The following is a 16,029-nucleotide window of genomic DNA, read 5'->3' on the forward strand; positions in this document are numbered from 1 at the left end:
CCGCTCTCGAGGCCTGGATACCCGGGTTGCGGGTTCTGTTGGGTTCTGTTGCCGGCAGGTGACATCATTTCCTGGGGTTCGTGCTGAGGTCCCTTCCCCAAAACTTCCCAAGCGAATCCCTGGGTTTCTGACTGCTCGACCACCACCCTTAAGCCATGTGCAGGCACAGTGACACCCACCCAGCCCAGCCGACAGCCCTGGGGAGGCCTGGGTGCAGCCAGGGCCTGAGCTCCGAGGGCCCCGCTGCTCTCAGACCAGGCTCCTTCTTCTCATAAGTGGTGTGGCCCTGGACAAGCATATGCCCCTCAGGGTTTCCCCAGTCTCTCCATCTGCAGAGTGGCGGTCATTCTCCCATCTGCTTCCTAGGTCTGTCGGCCTACGAGCAGCTCCATGCCTTTCCACCTGGGGCCGATATCACGTGGAGCGTGTGCGCTGAGACTTCAGAAAGAAAGATTCCTTCCTGGGCTGACACAGCACAGAATGGGGCAGAACGAGGCCTGGATGTGCCGTGGTACCCAGGAAAAGGCACTCCCCCTCCTGACTGTTTTGAGACCCCGCATCCAAGTTGGAGGACCGAAAGGAAGACTCGAAGGTCTCCCTCTCTTATAGAAAAGAGTGGCCAACTTTCTGGTCCTCTGTTTCCATTGAGATTCTGTTCAAGTGTCCCAGCTCGGCTTCTGCGGGTGGCTGAGCTTCTAATGGCTCCCTGCGTTCTTGTCTTTTCCTCTCCAAACCTTCCGTCCTTTTCCCCCTTCTGGGGTGGATGGGCGCTGTCATTGCTTCTACCTTCGAGACAGATTGATGAAAAGTCTGGACCATCGACTCCTTTCCTCTCTTTGGTTCCGTGTCTCTCTCTGGCTGTGTCCCTCTCTTTTCCTTTCTCAATTCAGTCTGTGTCTTCCTCTTTCTCTCTCGTGTGTGGACGGATGGATGCTAGGAATGCACATGTATATGATTAGATGAGGGTTATGTTTTAGGGATAGGTTAGAGGGAGAGAAAGGCTTTAGGTCGGAGTTGGTCATGGGGGAAGGGTCAAGGGTGGTGGTGGTGTTTCTTGGAATCTGAGTGCTGTGCATTCTTCGTCTCTTTCCATATGAACCCCTTCTCAGATACACCACTTGCAAGGAGTCTCTCGTGTTCCGTTTCCTCTCTTTTGCATTTGTGAATGCTTGCTTAGCTTCTCTGTTGTGAAGAGGTTCCATTGGATGGAAACCCATTGGTGTACTTCGTGTACCTCTTTCCCTTACTTGAAGAGACCCATTTCTACCTCCGCCCAGCAAATGGCAAGGAGACTCTGATGTTAAGGAGCCTTTGACCTACGCTTCTTTCTAGCTATCTCATGACATCAGCCTTTAGGGTGAGGTTTTCCCCGATATTGAGGTGGTCTGAGATCAAAACCAATAGCGTTCTTCAGATGTAGCTGTCTGGTTTTCCCATGGACATGTATTGAAGAGGCTTTCTTGTTCCCATTTGGATATTCTCCCCTTCTGTGTCAGAGATGAGTTGAGCATGGATGCTGGGGTCTGTGTCTGGACCCTCAACTTTATTCCATCGATCTGGATCTGTGTGTGTTGTTGTATTCCCAATAGCATACTGTCCGGCTCCTGCTGCTGCTGCTGCGGCTAAGTCACTTCAGTCGTGTCTGACTCTGCGCGACCCCATGGCCTGCAGCCTACCAGGCTCCTCCGTCCAGGGCATTTTCCAGGCAAGAGTACTGGAGTGGGTCGCCATTGCCTTCTCCGATACTCTCCTGAGGATCCTAGTTTGGTCGTCTAATTTCCTTTCACACAACCTTGGATGTCCGTATCGGGGCTTTTTCGTCGGATTGTATTGACAATTTAGGCTCTTTTCTGTTTCCGTACCCCTTTTGCAATTCTTGGTTGGGTGCGAAAATGCATTGGCATTTTGGGAGGAATAGCATCGAAGCTGTGGATTGCCTTGTGGGGCTGGGATATCATTTTCCAAATAGGAATTCTTTCAAGCCCTGAGCACAGCTTCTCTTTCCAGGGATTGGTGTGGGCTTGATCTTCCTTCTTCCATCTCTCGCCGTTTTGTGAGAACAGGTCCTTCCTTCCCTTCTGGGTTAGATGGACCCGTGGGGATCACTTCAGTGAATGGCATTGTCAGTGGGGGTGATAATTCCCTTCTCATTGGAAGACTTTGCTGTGAGTATTAGAAATGCAAGTGATTTCTCTTCCCCTTCCTCCCTGTCCATCTCTCAGAGCCACCGGGAAACAGAGGCCTCACCCAGGGTCACACAGGCCTGAGGAGGTACAACTAGACTGTTGATTCTTCAGGCCCTCAGTGCTGGACATCATCCGGGATACTCTGTGTGTGTCTTCCTCAGTCTGGTGTCCCTTCAGACCTTTCCCTAGTTTTCACAGGCTTGTTGTGTTGGTGTTCTTTGTCTGTTTGGAGACACATCCTTGATAAGCTTTGTGTTTCCACTCATTCGTCTCGCGATGTGTGACCTGTCTTTTGCTTTTGTACTGAGGTCTTTCCCACAGTAGATATCTTTGATTTTGCAAAGTCCACTGTATTCTCCTGGTTTTTTTTGTGGACTGCCTTTTAGTTTTGTGTGTGAAGACTCAAAGCACGTGTCCGGTTTCGGCTCATTGTTCCTCTAGATTTGTGACAAGTTTTCATGGAGTGTTTGTCTAGGGATAACTGGAAGTGAACTCGGTGTAAGGTGTCAAGTCTCCATCTTCATTCATGTCATCCCCTGCAGTTTCCAATACCCTGTTCCTGAGTGGTATTGGAGACCTTGAGGGAAGTTTGCTTGCATTGGAGTTTGCGTTTCCACCTTGATTAACTTCACACTGTTCTGCCCTCAGGGACACTGTCAAGGGGGAGTGAGGAGCAGCCTGCACTTCCAGCAGTGACCACACGGTGGGGCGAGTGCTGCTCTCCCCTCTGGGAGCCCCAGGCCACAGGCATCCCAGTGAGGAGCCAGCTCTGTGCTCAGCTGAAAGGAGTTAGTCTCTCAGGAGCCTCTGAGCCCTTCCGTTTGGATCACCCAGGGTGGGCATTTACTGTGACAGAAAAAATTGCCCTGAATTCCATGGACGGAAGAGCCTGGCTGTGTAGAGATCGTGAGTTGCCGTGAATCAGACACAACTGAGGACACAAAAATTCAATAGATTAAAACACTTTTTGGGTGTGGGGGGGAGTAAAAGGGGGTGATGTGGGTTTTTTTGTCTTATAAAATAGCCAAGGGAAATCTAGTTTAAACCTAAATTCACATATATGGGATAGGTATAGCTCTCCGTCACCCTATTAAAAAAACTACTAAACTTTTTTGAAAGTTTATTTTGTAGCTTCCTTGAGCACTTCATTGTGAAGCTTTTTTTTTTTTTTTCTGTGACTTTGGCCTCATTAAAAAGTACGGTTTGCCTTTACTGGATAATTTTGTTCATTGGTTTCTTAGGGAATCTTGGTAATATTTGAGTTTCCTGGGGAGTATGGTCACATGACCTGGCCCTGGCCAATCGGTGCCTTCCACCTCCTTGGCCACTGTGATTGGCTCCGGACTGGGGCAGTGCCCAATCGGGGCCCAGGGCCGGGCCTCACGTTAGAAGCCAGGGGAAGAGGAGCTCTCGTCCTGCTGGGGTAGGGGAAGGGGTGGGGCCGGGGGAGGTCAGGCTCCATAAGTGGGAGGGGCGTGAGGTCCGCCTGCGGCAGTTGGTGACCTTCCTGCTCCCCTCAGGGCAGAGCCGCCGGCGTGAGAATGAGGGCGCTGCTGAGCCCAGGGACTGGGATGGCCTGTTGCTGCTGTGGTCCCAGAGCTCCACCCGAGACCTGAGGGAAGCCGTCTGCCCGTGAGTCCTCTCCCGCTTGTCTGTCAGCTTGTTTGAAACATGCTGGGTTTTCTGCCCAGCTGGCTAAGGGGAGTCCCTGGAAACGCAAGGGTGTGGGTTTTGGCAGACTTCAGGGAAGACATGCCAGATGAGCCTGGGAGACTCCAGCTTAGTCTGGATTCAGGAGATATCTCCTCGGGCCAGCTAGTAATTGTAGGATAAGCCTAATGAGTCTTCACAGGATGAAGAGAGTAACGTGCCAAGGTAGCAATCGATGTCCTCATTCGAGAGGTTGAAGCTGGTGCTCAGAGAAGCGGGGAACTTGGCCAGAACAAGCAGGTGTGCACCCAGACAGAACCCCCAGATCCGGCCATTGGAGCTCAGGGAGGCCACTGGTGTGGCTTGTCCCTGTGGCAGGGGCCGAGGCATGCAGCCCACCCTGATTCCTGCGGGGGCCTGACTTGGGAAGTGCCATCTGGTAGCTTTGAGACTCACCAAACCAAATTGCACTGGAGAGAGGAAGGACACCTTCCTTCATCCACCCCCCACCCCCGCCGGATTCCCACATACCCTGACCCCTTTCTCTGGATTTCGGAGCCATTTCCAGAGTCCCGCTCATATGACCTCATTCGAAGTGCACTGTGGACGAGCTGCCATCTGCAGCTGCTACCACAGCAGCCAAGGGCTTTAGCTCCCGAGTACCTCCCTTCCTTTGGAACTTGGGGGCCCTCTACTCCCCACTTGCACACCACACACCTTTGCTGAGGATTGTGGGGACCCTCACTCAGTTTGCAGCACGTTGTAGCCATCCCTGTCCTCTCAATACCTCCCTTGAAACTCAGCTTGTGAGCTCCTTTGGAGCAGCGTGGCCCACCTGCAACACTGCAACGGAAGAGACACAGCTGACAGTGAAACAGCAGCTTAGATCTGACGGCCGGAAAGCTCTGTCAAAAGGGACCTCCCTCTTCACACCGTAGAGGCTCTAGGAGCCGCCAGGGTTTCGGAACCAGTGCTGGGGCCAAAAGGACTCCACAGCTGTTTTCCTTCCTGGGGAGGGTTCTGGCTCGAGTGGGAATGGCTCAAGTCTCCTAAGGTTCTGAAAGCCCACTGTGTGCAGATTCACGGTACACAGAGAGCAGAAGGTGGAGTCCTGTCCTGGAGGTGGTCACAGCTCACGGATGAGCCAGGCAGGCAGGCAGGCAGGGCATGAGAACACCTGAGCTGCCTTCATGAGTGAATGGTGTGGGGGCAGAGGAAGAGAAGCCGGTCTGCTCCCTCGTGTGGTGCCCAGGGCAGGTTGTCCCCAGAGGAATCCCTTACGACAGTGAGGACTATCACGGCTGTTTCCCAAGGGGTTCTGTCAGTGCGTGTCTTCCCCGGAGCGGTCAGGCCGTCTCTAAAATACACTGGCCATGGGCATTGCCTCTCCTTGGAACTTCCCATCTGTTTCTCTTTTTTATGGAACAGTGAATTTCTAGAGGGGTTCTGGGCCACAAGGATGTTGGGTCATTTTCTAGCCTTCTGTCATGAAGAACGCTTTCCTGGGCGTTGGGGTGGTTTGTTGTTCCAGCTCCCTTTCTTGGCTTCTTTTGGGAGCTGGTGCAACAAGAGGAGCTCAGCCTCTGCCTTCTGGCTGAGATGGCACCCTTCAAACAGCAATGCCTGCCTGGAGATAATGATGGCATTTGCCAAAAGGGCTTCGTTTGGCACATGGTATCTTGAAAGGACGTACAACGTCCTTTCAGCTATCAAAGGCTAGTTCAAAGGACATAAACATGAGAACTCTCCAGTGGAGTCTTACAGTAGGTGGAGCGTCCGAAAAAAACTCCTTCAGTCATTTCACTGAGAGTCATTGATTGGGGACACCAAGAATATAGGAAGGAATGCAGAAGGAAAAGATGAAATTGTGTTCAGGATCGGGCGGAGGGATGAACAGGGCGTGCTTGCCTTGAATCCAGGCTTTGTTGGGGGGTGGGGCATAAAGATGGAACGGGTCTGAAACTACAAAGTGGTGATGGTAACACAGTATCACCAGAGTTACACAACAGTGTTCCCAAATTGCAACAATGATGAAAAAGTTTACTAATCCCAACTTAACCAACAAAAATACAGGAAACCATGCAAAAAAGAAAACATCACCAGAAAGGTGGAAACAAACCAAATGCAAAGCAGTTCGGGGGAAAGGAACTCCATGTCCCCTGGGGGCAGACCGAGTTGACGGCGTCCACGGTGAGCAGACAGGGATGGAGGCTGCAGAGCCGACCGCTCCCCTGGACGTGGTGTTTCCGGCAAGGGCTCTGGGTCTCTGTCCAGAGCGGGGGCTCGTTCTCCCTGCAGGGGTGGGTGAGTCATCGTGGGCGTCTGGGTGTTGCGCGGGAGCCAGGGCAGGCTCTCCCTGCCGAGGCGGTGACTCCTCCTCTGCCTCGGGTTCTCCTGCCAAAGGCCGAGCAGGTAGAGGTGCACGTGGAGGTGGAGGTTCTGGCTGAGGGGGTGGGACATCAGTGCCTGGGGCTGGGGGTCCTGCAGGCACGGAGATCCGATCTGCCCGGTGTGCTGGCCAGTACCCAGCTGGCCTGGTGTCTCTGCGAGGGCAAGTCTCGGTTCTCCATCTGCCCTCGGTGGATCCCTGGGTCCTGCACCTGGAGCCACCACCTCTGTAGGGACAGGTCTGGGAAGTGGAGCCTGGTTCCAGTTGGAGGCCAGTGCTAGAGCTGTGGGAGAAGCATCGTTTGCCCGCAGGCCAGCCTTGGCATGTGCGTATCCCGGGACAGAAAGCTTCCAAGAGATTCCCAAAGAATACCCAGGGTCGGATGTCTTTTGGGACTGAAGTGTGCAAGATGGGGGGCGGGGGGTGTGAGGCCAGCGCTTGCTGCAGGCCCAGCAGCAGCTTTCGGGGACTCGTCCCTGTGTAGCTCAGCACCCCCTCCGCACACACTCCCGTACACCAGCCCCAGCGTCCTCACCTCTGTGCTCTGGCGTGCTGGGCTCCAGGTCCTCCTGCTGCCTCAGAGGCCGGGGTTCTCGGGACTCTGGGTCGGAGCCGGGTGTGCTGAGCTCCGTGGCAGCCTCAGACTGGGCCGCCGGGTGTATCCTGGGCGGTGTCTCGGCAGCAGGCCTTCCCCGCCTCCGCTTCGCCCCCGGTGGGGCTGATGCCTCCGTGGGCACGCTCACCTGGAGCCTGCACTGGGCCTCACGGGCGGGGGGGTGGTGCTCCGACCCCTCCCTCCGGGAGCTGGATGGGGTGTCCCCGTCCTCGGCCTCATCACGTGGGAAGCTCTGCAACGACAGTGACCGTCAGCCAGCCATGCTGGGAGTTTTCCGAGCTGGGCCTGGCCAGTGGAGCCGCTGCTTCGGCCTGCTCGAACTTCTCTGCCCAGAAGGGTCAGAGATGTGTGTCTGCTCAGATCCCCACCGGGGAGGAAAGAGACCCACCTGAGGGTGTGAGGTCAGCCTGGGCGGCCGGCCCTGCCCGCACTCTCCCCATCCCGCCCAGCATGCTCTCCCCTGGGGTGTGGACACAACTTGTCCGCAGGCTTCTGACCCCACATCCACCTGGGCTTCCTTGAGGGAGACACACCCCGAGAAACCCGCATCCACACACACAGGCAAAGGACCCGGTGTTTCCGGGTGGCATGGGAGAGGTGGCCTGGCCCGGCCTGGGGCTCCCCGTGTTACCTTTCTGTTTCTCCGGGCAAAGGGCCAGAGGCGTCTCGGGGGTGCCCTGAGCCAACGTCGACAGGGTGCCCACGCACACTGCCTGTGAGCTCTCCTGAGGCCCCGGCCTCTGGGCAGGGGCAAACAGCAGAACATCTCGGCAGCAAGTGATCTGGCTGGGGGCTCCTCTCCGCTCTCGAGGCCTGGATACCCGGGTTGCGGGTTCTGTTGGGTTCTGTTGCCGGCAGGTGACATCATTTCCTGGGGTTCGTGCTGAGGTCCCTTCCCCAAAACTTCCCAAGGGAATCTCTGGGTTTCTGACTGCTCGACCACCACCCTTAAGCCATGTGCAGGCACAGTGACACCCACCCAGCCCAGCCGACAGCCCTGGGGAGGCCTGGGTGCAGCCAGGGCCTGAGCTCCGAGGGCCCCGCTGCTCTCAGACCAGGCTCCTTCTTCTCATAAGTGGTGTGGCCCTGGACAAGCATATGCCCCTCAGGGTTTCCCCAGTCTCTCCATCTGCAGAGTGGCGGTCATTCTCCCATCTGCTTCCTAGGTCTGTCGGCCTACGAGCAGCTCCATGCCTTTCCACCTGGGGCCGATATCACGTGGAGCGTGTGCGCTGAGACTTCAGAAAGAAAGATTCCTTCCTGGGCTGACACAGCACAGAATGGGGCAGAACGAGGCCTGGATGTGCCGTGGTACCCAGGAAAAGGCACTCCCCCTCCTGACTGTTTTGAGACCCCGCATCCAAGTTGGAGGACCGAAAGGAAGACTCGAAGGTCTCCCTCTCTTATAGAAAAGAGTGGCCAACTTTCTGGTCCTCTGTTTCCATTGAGATTCTGTTCAAGTGTCCCAGCTCGGCTTCTGCGGGTGGCTGAGCTTCTAATGGCTCCCTGCGTTCTTGTCTTTTCCTCTCCAAACCTTCCGTCCTTTTCCCCCTTCTGGGGTGGATGGGCGCTGTCATTGCTTCTACCTTCGAGACAGATTGATGAAAAGTCTGGACCATCGACTCCTTTCCTCTCTTTGGTTCCGTGTCTCTCTCTGGCTGTGTCCCTCTCTTTTCCTTTCTCAATTCAGTCTGTGTCTTCCTCTTTCTCTCTCGTGTGTGGACGGATGGATGCTAGGAATGCACATGTATATGATTAGATGAGGGTTATGTTTTAGGGATAGGTTAGAGGGAGAGAAAGGCTTTAGGTCGGAGTTGGTCATGGGGGAAGGGTCAAGGGTGGTGGTGGTGTTTCTTGGAATCTGAGTGCTGTGCATTCTTCGTCTCTTTCCATATGAACCCCTTCTCAGATACACCACTTGCAAGGAGTCTCTCGTGTTCCGTTTCCTCTCTTTTGCATTTGTGAATGCTTGCTTAGCTTCTCTGTTGTGAAGAGGTTCCATTGGATGGAAACCCATTGGTGTACTTCGTGTACCTCTTTCCCTTACTTGAAGAGACCCATTTCTACCTCCGCCCAGCAAATGGCAAGGAGACTCTGATGTTAAGGAGCCTTTGACCTATGCTTCTTTCTAGCTATCTCATGACATCAGCCTTTAGGGTGAGGTTTTCCCCGATATTGAGGTGGTCTGAGATCAAAACCAATAGCGTTCTTCAGATGTAGCTGTCTGGTTTTCCCATGGACATGTATTGAAGAGGCTTTCTTGTTCCCATTTGGATATTCTCCCCTTCTGTGTCAGAGATGAGTTGAGCATGGATGCTGGGGTCTGTGTCTGGACCCTCAACTTTATTCCATCGATCTGGATCTGTGTGTGTTGTTGTATTCCCAATAGCATACTGTCCGGCTCCTGCTGCTGCTGCTGCGGCTAAGTCACTTCAGTCGTGTCTGACTCTGCGCGACCCCATGGCCTGCAGCCTACCAGGCTCCTCCGTCCAGGGCATTTTCCAGGCAAGAGTACTGGAGTGGGTCGCCATTGCCTTCTCCGATACTCTCCTGAGGATCCTAGTTTGGTCGTCTAATTTCCTTTCACACAACCTTGGATGTCCGTATCGGGGCTTTTTCGTCGGATTGTATTGACAATTTAGGCTCTTTTCTGTTTCCGTACCCCTTTTGCAATTCTTGGTTGGGTGCGAAAATGCATTGGCATTTTGGGAGGAATAGCATCGAAGCTGTGGATTGCCTTGTGGGGCTGGGATATCATTTTCCAAATAGGAATTCTTTCAAGCCCTGAGCACAGCTTCTCTTTCCAGGGATTGGTGTGGGCTTGATCTTCCTTCTTCCATCTCTCGCCGTTTTGTGAGAACAGGTCCTTCCTTCCCTTCTGGGTTAGATGGACCCGTGGGGATCACTTCAGTGAATGGCATTGTCAGTGGGGGTGATAATTCCCTTCTCATTGGAAGACTTTGCTGTGAGTATTAGAAATGCAAGTGATTTCTCTTCCCCTTCCTCCCTGTCCATCTCTCAGGGCCACCGGGAAACAGAGGCCTCACCCAGGGTCACACAGGCCTGAGGAGGTACAACTAGACTGTTGATTCTTCAGGCCCTCAGTGCTGGACATCATCCGGGATACTCTGTGTGTGTCTTCCTCAGTCTGGTGTCCCTTCAGACCTTTCCCTAGTTTTCACAGGCTTGTTGTGTTGGTGTTCTTTGTCTGTTTGGAGACACATCCTTGATAAGCTTTGTGTTTCCACTCATTCGTCTCGCGATGTGTGACCTGTCTTTTGCTTTGGTACTGAGGTCTTTCCCACAGTAGATATCTTTGATTTTGCAAAGTCCACTGTATTCTCCTGGTTTTTTTTGTGGACTGCCTTTTAGTTTTGTGTGTGAAGACTCAAAGCACGTGTCCGGTTTCGGCTCATTGTTCCTCTAGATTTGTGACAAGTTTTCATGGAATGTTTGTCTAGGGATAACTGGAAGTGAACTCGGTGTAAGGTGTCAAGTCTCCATCTTCATTCATGTCATCCCCTGCAGTTTCCAATACCCTGTTCCTGAGTGGTATTGGAGACCTTGAGGGAAGTTTGCTTGCATTGGAGTTTGCGTTTCCACCTTGATTAACTTCACACTGTTCTGCCCTCAGGGACACTGTCAAGGGGGAGTGAGGAGCAGCCTGCACTTCCAGCAGTGACCACACGGTGGGGCGAGTGCTGCTCTCCCCTCTGGGAGCCCCAGGCCACAGGCATCCCAGTGAGGAGCCAGCTCTGTGCTCAGCTGAAAGGAGTTAGTCTCTCAGGAGCCTCTGAGCCCTTCCGTTTGGATCACCCAGGGTGGGCATTTACTGTGACAGAAAAAATTGCCCTGAATTCCATGGACGGAAGAGCCTGGCTGTGTAGAGATCGTGAGTTGCCGTGAATCAGACACAACTGAGGACACAAAAATTCAATAGATTAAAACACTTTTTGGGTGTGGGGGGGAGTGAAAGGGGGTGATGTGGGTTGTTTTGTCTTATAAAATAGCCAAGGGAAATCTAGTTTAAACCTAAATTCACATATATGGGATAGGTATAGCTCTCCGTCACCCTATTAAAAAAACTACTAAACTTTTCTGAAAGTTTATTTTGCAGCTTCCTTGAGCACTTCATTGTGAAGCTTTTTTTTTTTTTTTTCCTGTGACTTTGGCCTCATTAAAAAGTACGGTTTGCCTTTACTGGATAATTTTGTTCATTGGTTTCTTAGGGAATCTTGGTAATATTTGAGTTTCCTGGGGAGTATGGTCACATGACCTGGCCCTGGCCAATCGGTGCCTTCCACCTCCTTGGCCACTGTGATTGGCTCCGGACTGGGGCAGTGCCCAATCGGGGCCCAGGGCCGGGCCTCACGTTAGAAGCCAGGGGAAGAGGAGCTCTCGTCCTGCTGGGGTAGGGGAAGGGGTGGGGCCGGGGGAGGTCAGGCTCCATAAGTGGGAGGGGCGTGAGGTCCGCCTGCGGCAGTTGGTGACCTTCCTGCTCCCCTCAGGGCAGAGCCGCCGGCGTGAGAATGAGGGCGCTGCTGAGCCCAGGGACTGGGATGGCCTGTTGCTGCTGTGGTCCCAGAGCTCCACCCGAGACCTGAGGGAAGCCGTCTGCCCGTGAGTCCTCTCCCGCTTGTCTGTCAGCTTGTTTGAAACATGCTGGGTTTTCTGCCCAGCTGGCTAAGGGGAGTCCCTGGAAACGCAAGGGTGTGGGTTTTGGCAGACTTCAGGGAAGACATGCCAGATGAGCCTGGGAGACTCCAGCTTAATCTGGATTCAGGAGATATCTCCTCGGGCCAGCTAGTAATTGTAGGATAAGCCTAATGAGTCTTCACAGGATGAAGAGAGTAACGTGCCAAGGTAGCAATCGATGTCCTCATTCGAGAGGTTGAAGCTGGTGCTCAGAGAAGCGGGGAACTTGGCCAGAACAAGCAGGTGTGCACCCAGACAGAACCCCCAGATCCGGCCATTGGAGCTCAGGGAGGCCACTGGTGTGGCTTGTCCCTGTGGCAGGGGCCGAGGCATGCAGCCCACCCTGATTCCTGCGGGGGCCTGACTTGGGAAGTGCCATCTGGTAGCTTTGAGACTCACCAAACCAAATTGCACTGGAGAGAGGAAGGACACCTTCCTTCATCCACCCCCCACCCCCGCCGGATTCCCACATACCCTGACCCCTTTCTCTGGATTTCGGAGCCATTTCCAGAGTCCCGCTCATATGACCTCATTCGAAGTGCACTGTGGACGAGCTGCCATCTGCAGCTGCTACCACAGCAGCCAAGGGCTTTAGCTCCCGAGTACCTCCCTTCCTTTGGAACTTGGGGGCCCTCTACTCCCCACTTGCACACCACACACCTTTGCTGAGGATTGTGGGGACCCTCACTCAGTTTGCAGCACGTTGTAGCCATCCCTGTCCTCTCAATACCTCCCTTGAAACTCAGCTTGTGAGCTCCTTTGGAGCAGCGTGGCCCACCTGCAACACTGCAACGGAAGAGACACAGCTGACAGTGAAACAGCAGCTTAGATCTGACGGCCGGAAAGCTCTGTCAAAAGGGACCTCCCTCTTCACACCGTAGAGGCTCTAGGAGCCGCCAGGGTTTCGGAACCAGTGCTGGGGCCAAAAGGACTCCACAGCTGTTTTCCTTCCTGGGGAGGGTTCTGGCTCGAGTGGGAATGGCTCAAGTCTCCTAAGGTTCTGAAAGCCCACTGTGTGCAGATTCACGGTACACAGAGAGCAGAAGGTGGAGTCCTGTCCTGGAGGTGGTCACAGCTCACGGATGAGCCAGGCAGGCAGGCAGGCAGGGCATGAGAACACCTGAGCTGCCTTCATGAGTGAATGGTGTGGGGGCAGAGGAAGAGAAGCCGGTCTGCTCCCTCGTGTGGTGCCCAGGGCAGGTTGTCCCCAGAGGAATCCCTTACGACAGTGAGGACTATCACGGCTGTTTCCCAAGGGGTTCTGTCAGTGCGTGTCTTCCCCGGAGCGGTCAGGCCGTCTCTAAAATACACTGGCCATGGGCATTGCCTCTCCTTGGAACTTCCCATCTGTTTCTCTTTTTTATGGAACAGTGAATTTCTAGAGGGGTTCTGGGCCACAAGGATGTTGGGTCATTTTCTAGCCTTCTGTCATGAAGAACGCTTTCCTGGGCGTTGGGGTGGTTTGTTGTTCCAGCTCCCTTTCTTGGCTTCTTTTGGGAGCTGGTGCAACAAGAGGAGCTCAGCCTCTGCCTTCTGGCTGAGATGGCACCCTTCAAACAGCAATGCCTGCCTGGAGATAATGATGGCATTTGCCAAAAGGGCTTCGTTTGGCACATGGTATCTTGAAAGGACGTACAACGTCCTTTCAGCTATCAAAGGCTAGTTCAAAGGACATAAACATGAGAACTCTCCAGTGGAGTCTTACAGTAGGTGGAGCGTCCGAAAAAAACTCCTTCAGTCATTTCACTGAGAGTCATTGATTGGGGACACCAAGAATATAGGAAGGAATGCAGAAGGAAAAGATGAAATTGTGTTCAGGATCGGGCGGAGGGATGAACAGGGCGTGCTTGCCTTGAATCCAGGCTTTGTTGGGGGGTGGGGCATAAAGATGGAACGGGTCTGAAACTACAAAGTGGTGATGGTAACACAGTATCACCAGAGTTACACAACAGTGTTCCCAAATTGCAACAATGATGAAAAAGTTTACTAATCCCAACTTAACCAACAAAAATACAGGAAACCACGCAAAAAAGAAAACATCACCAGAAAGGTGGAAACAAACCAAATGCAAAGCAGTTCGGGGGAAAGGAACTCCATGTCCCCTGGGGGCAGACCGAGTTGACGGCGTCCACGGTGAGCAGACAGGGATGGAGGCTGCAGAGCCGACCGCTCCCCTGGACGTGGTGTTTCCGGCAAGGGCTCTGGGTCTCTGTCCAGAGCGGGGGCTCGTTCTCCCTGCAGGGGTGGGTGAGTCATCGTGGGCGTCTGGGTGTTGCGCGGGAGCCAGGGCAGGCTCTCCCTGCCGAGGCGGTGACTCCTCCTCTGCCTCGGGTTCTCCTGCCAAAGGCCGAGCAGGTAGAGGTGCACGTGGAGGTGGAGGTTCTGGCTGAGGGGGTGGGACATCAGTGCCTGGGGCTGGGGGTCCTGCAGGCACGGAGATCCGATCTGCCCGGTGTGCTGGCCAGTACCCAGCTGGCCTGGTGTCTCTGCGAGGGCAAGTCTCGGTTCTCCATCTGCCCTCGGTGGATCCCTGGGTCCTGCACCTGGAGCCACCACCTCTGTAGGGACAGGTCTGGGAAGTGGAGCCTGGTTCCAGTTGGAGGCCAGTGCTAGAGCTGTGGGAGAAGCATCGTTTGCCCGCAGGCCAGCCTTGGCATGTGCGTATCCCGGGACAGAAAGCTTCCAAGAGATTCCCAAAGAATACCCAGGGTCGGATGTCTTTTGGGACTGAAGTGTGCAAGATGGGGGGCGGGGGGTGTGAGGCCAGCGCTTGCTGCAGGCCCAGCAGCAGCTTTCGGGGACTCGTCCCTGTGTAGCTCAGCACCCCCTCCGCACACACTCCCGTACACCAGCCCCAGCGTCCTCACCTCTGTGCTCTGGCGTGCTGGGCTCCAGGTCCTCCTGCTGCCTCAGAGGCCGGGGTTCTCGGGACTCTGGGTCGGAGCCGGGTGTGCTGAGCTCCGTGGCAGCCTCAGACTGGGCCGCCGGGTGTATCCTGGGCGGTGTCTCGGCAGCAGGCCTTCCCCGCCTCCGCTTCGCCCCCGGTGGGGCTGATGCCTCCGTGGGCACGCTCACCTGGAGCCTGCACTGGGCCTCACGGGCGGGGGGGTGGTGCTCCGACCCCTCCCTCCGGGAGCTGGATGGGGTGTCCCCGTCCTCGGCCTCATCACGTGGGAAGCTCTGCAACGACAGTGACCGTCAGCCAGCCATGCTGGGAGTTTTCCGAGCTGGGCCTGGCCAGTGGAGCCGCTGCTTCGGCCTGCTCGAACTTCTCTGCCCAGAAGGGTCAGAGACGTGTGTCTGCTCAGATCCCCACCCGGGAGGAAAGAGACCCACCTGAGGGTGTGAGGTCAGCCTGGGCGGCCGGCCCTGCCCGCACTCTCCCCATCCCGCCCAGCATGCTCTCCCCTGGGGTGTGGACACAACTTGTCCGCAGGCTTCTGACCCCACATCCACCTGGGCTTCCTTGAGGGAGACACACCCCGAGAAACCCGCATCCACACACACAGGCAAAGGACCCGGTGTTTCCGGGTGGCATGGGAGAGGTGGCCTGGCCCGGCCTGGGGCTCCCCGTGTTACCTTTCTGTTTCTCCGGGCAAAGGGCCAGAGGCGTCTCGGGGGTGCCCTGAGCCAACGTCGACAGGGTGCCCACGCACACTGCCTGTGAGCTCTCCTGAGGCCCCGGCCTCTGGGCAGGGGCAAACAGCAGAACATCTCGGCAGCAAGTGATCTGGCTGGGGGCTCCTCTCCGCTCTCGAGGCCTGGATACCCGGGTTGCGGGTTCTGTTGGGTTCTGTTGCCGGCAGGTGACATCATTTCCTGGGGTTCGTGCTGAGGTCCCTTCCCCAAAACTTCCCAAGGGAATCTCTGGGTTTCTGACTGCTCGACCACCACCCTTAAGCCATGTGCAGGCACACTGACACCCACCCAGCCCAGCCGACAGCCCTGGGGAGGCCTGGGTGCAGCCAGGGCCTGAGCTCCGAGGGCCCCGCTGCTCTCAGACCAGGCTCCTTCTTCTCATAAGTGGTGTGGCCCTGGACAAGCATATGCCCCTCAGGGTTTCCCCAGTCTCTCCATCTGCAGAGTGGCGGTCATTCTCCCATCTGCTTCCTAGGTCTGTCGGCCTACGAGCAGCTCCATGCCTTTCCACCTGGGGCCGATATCACGTGGAGCGTGTGCGCTGAGACTTCAGAAAGAAAGATTCCTTCCTGGGCTGACACAGCACAGAATGGGGCAGAACGAGGCCTGGATGTGCCGTGGTACCCAGGAAAAGGCACTCCCCCTCCTGACTGTTTTGAGACCCCGCATCCAAGTTGGAGGACCGAAAGGAAGACTCGAAGGTCTCCCTCTCTTATAGAAAAGAGTGGCCAACTTTCTGGTCCTCTGTTTCCATTGAGATTCTGTTCAAGTGTCCCAGCTCGGCTTCTGCGGGTGGCTGAGCTTCTAATGGCTCCCTGCGTTCTTGTCTTTTCCTCTCCAAACCTTCCGTCCTT

At 55.1% G+C, this 16,029-nt stretch overlaps 2 protein-coding genes across 2 annotated transcripts; both read right to left on the reverse strand.

Moving 5' to 3' along the window:
• Positions 1 to 3,598: 3,598 nt before the first annotated feature.
• LOC145517316 (uncharacterized) lies at positions 3,599 to 7,641 on the reverse strand. Its single transcript, XM_081519594.1, has 3 exons — positions 7,473 to 7,641; positions 6,761 to 7,073; positions 3,599 to 6,508 (listed from the first exon to the last, which is right to left on the reverse strand). The coding sequence occupies exons 1-3, from the start codon at positions 7,605 to 7,607 to the stop codon at positions 5,880 to 5,882; spliced, it is 1,077 nt and encodes a 358-aa protein (XP_081375720.1). The 5' UTR covers positions 7,608 to 7,641; the 3' UTR covers positions 3,599 to 5,879.
• Positions 7,642 to 13,501: 5,860 nt separating this feature from the next.
• Positions 13,502 to 15,386, reverse strand: LOC145517108 (uncharacterized). The gene is made up of 3 exons (XM_081519367.1): positions 15,116 to 15,386; positions 14,404 to 14,716; positions 13,502 to 14,151 (listed from the first exon to the last, which is right to left on the reverse strand). The coding sequence occupies exons 1-3, from the start codon at positions 15,350 to 15,352 to the stop codon at positions 13,523 to 13,525; spliced, it is 1,179 nt and encodes a 392-aa protein (XP_081375493.1). The 5' UTR covers positions 15,353 to 15,386; the 3' UTR covers positions 13,502 to 13,522.
• Positions 15,387 to 16,029: the final 643 nt, after the last annotated feature.

The sequence above is a fragment of the Giraffa tippelskirchi genome, chromosome 8 (genome assembly GCF_054371585.1).
Source record: "Giraffa tippelskirchi isolate mGirTip1 chromosome 8, T2T-mGirTip1v1.2.pri, whole genome shotgun sequence".
In the NCBI taxonomy this organism is placed as follows: domain Eukaryota; kingdom Metazoa; phylum Chordata; class Mammalia; order Artiodactyla; family Giraffidae; genus Giraffa; species Giraffa tippelskirchi.

Coding starts and splice junctions, on each gene's coding strand:
- LOC145517108 (XM_081519367.1), bottom strand. CDS start 15,352: ATGATGTCACCTGCCGGCAACAGAACCCAACAGAACCCGCAACCCGGG. Junction 14,717..15,115: donor TTGCCCGGAGAAACAGAAAG/GTAACACGGGGA, acceptor CTGTCGTTGCAG/AGCTTCCCACGTGATGAGGC. Junction 14,152..14,403: donor CAGCACGCCAGAGCACAGAG/GTGAGGACGCTG, acceptor CTTCTCCCACAG/CTCTAGCACTGGCCTCCAAC.
- LOC145517316 (XM_081519594.1), bottom strand. CDS start 7,607: ATGTTCTGCTGTTTGCCCCTGCCCAGAGGCCGGGGCCTCAGGAGAGCT. Junction 7,074..7,472: donor TTGCCCGGAGAAACAGAAAG/GTAACACGGGGA, acceptor CTGTCGTTGCAG/AGCTTCCCACGTGATGAGGC. Junction 6,509..6,760: donor CAGCACGCCAGAGCACAGAG/GTGAGGACGCTG, acceptor CTTCTCCCACAG/CTCTAGCACTGGCCTCCAAC.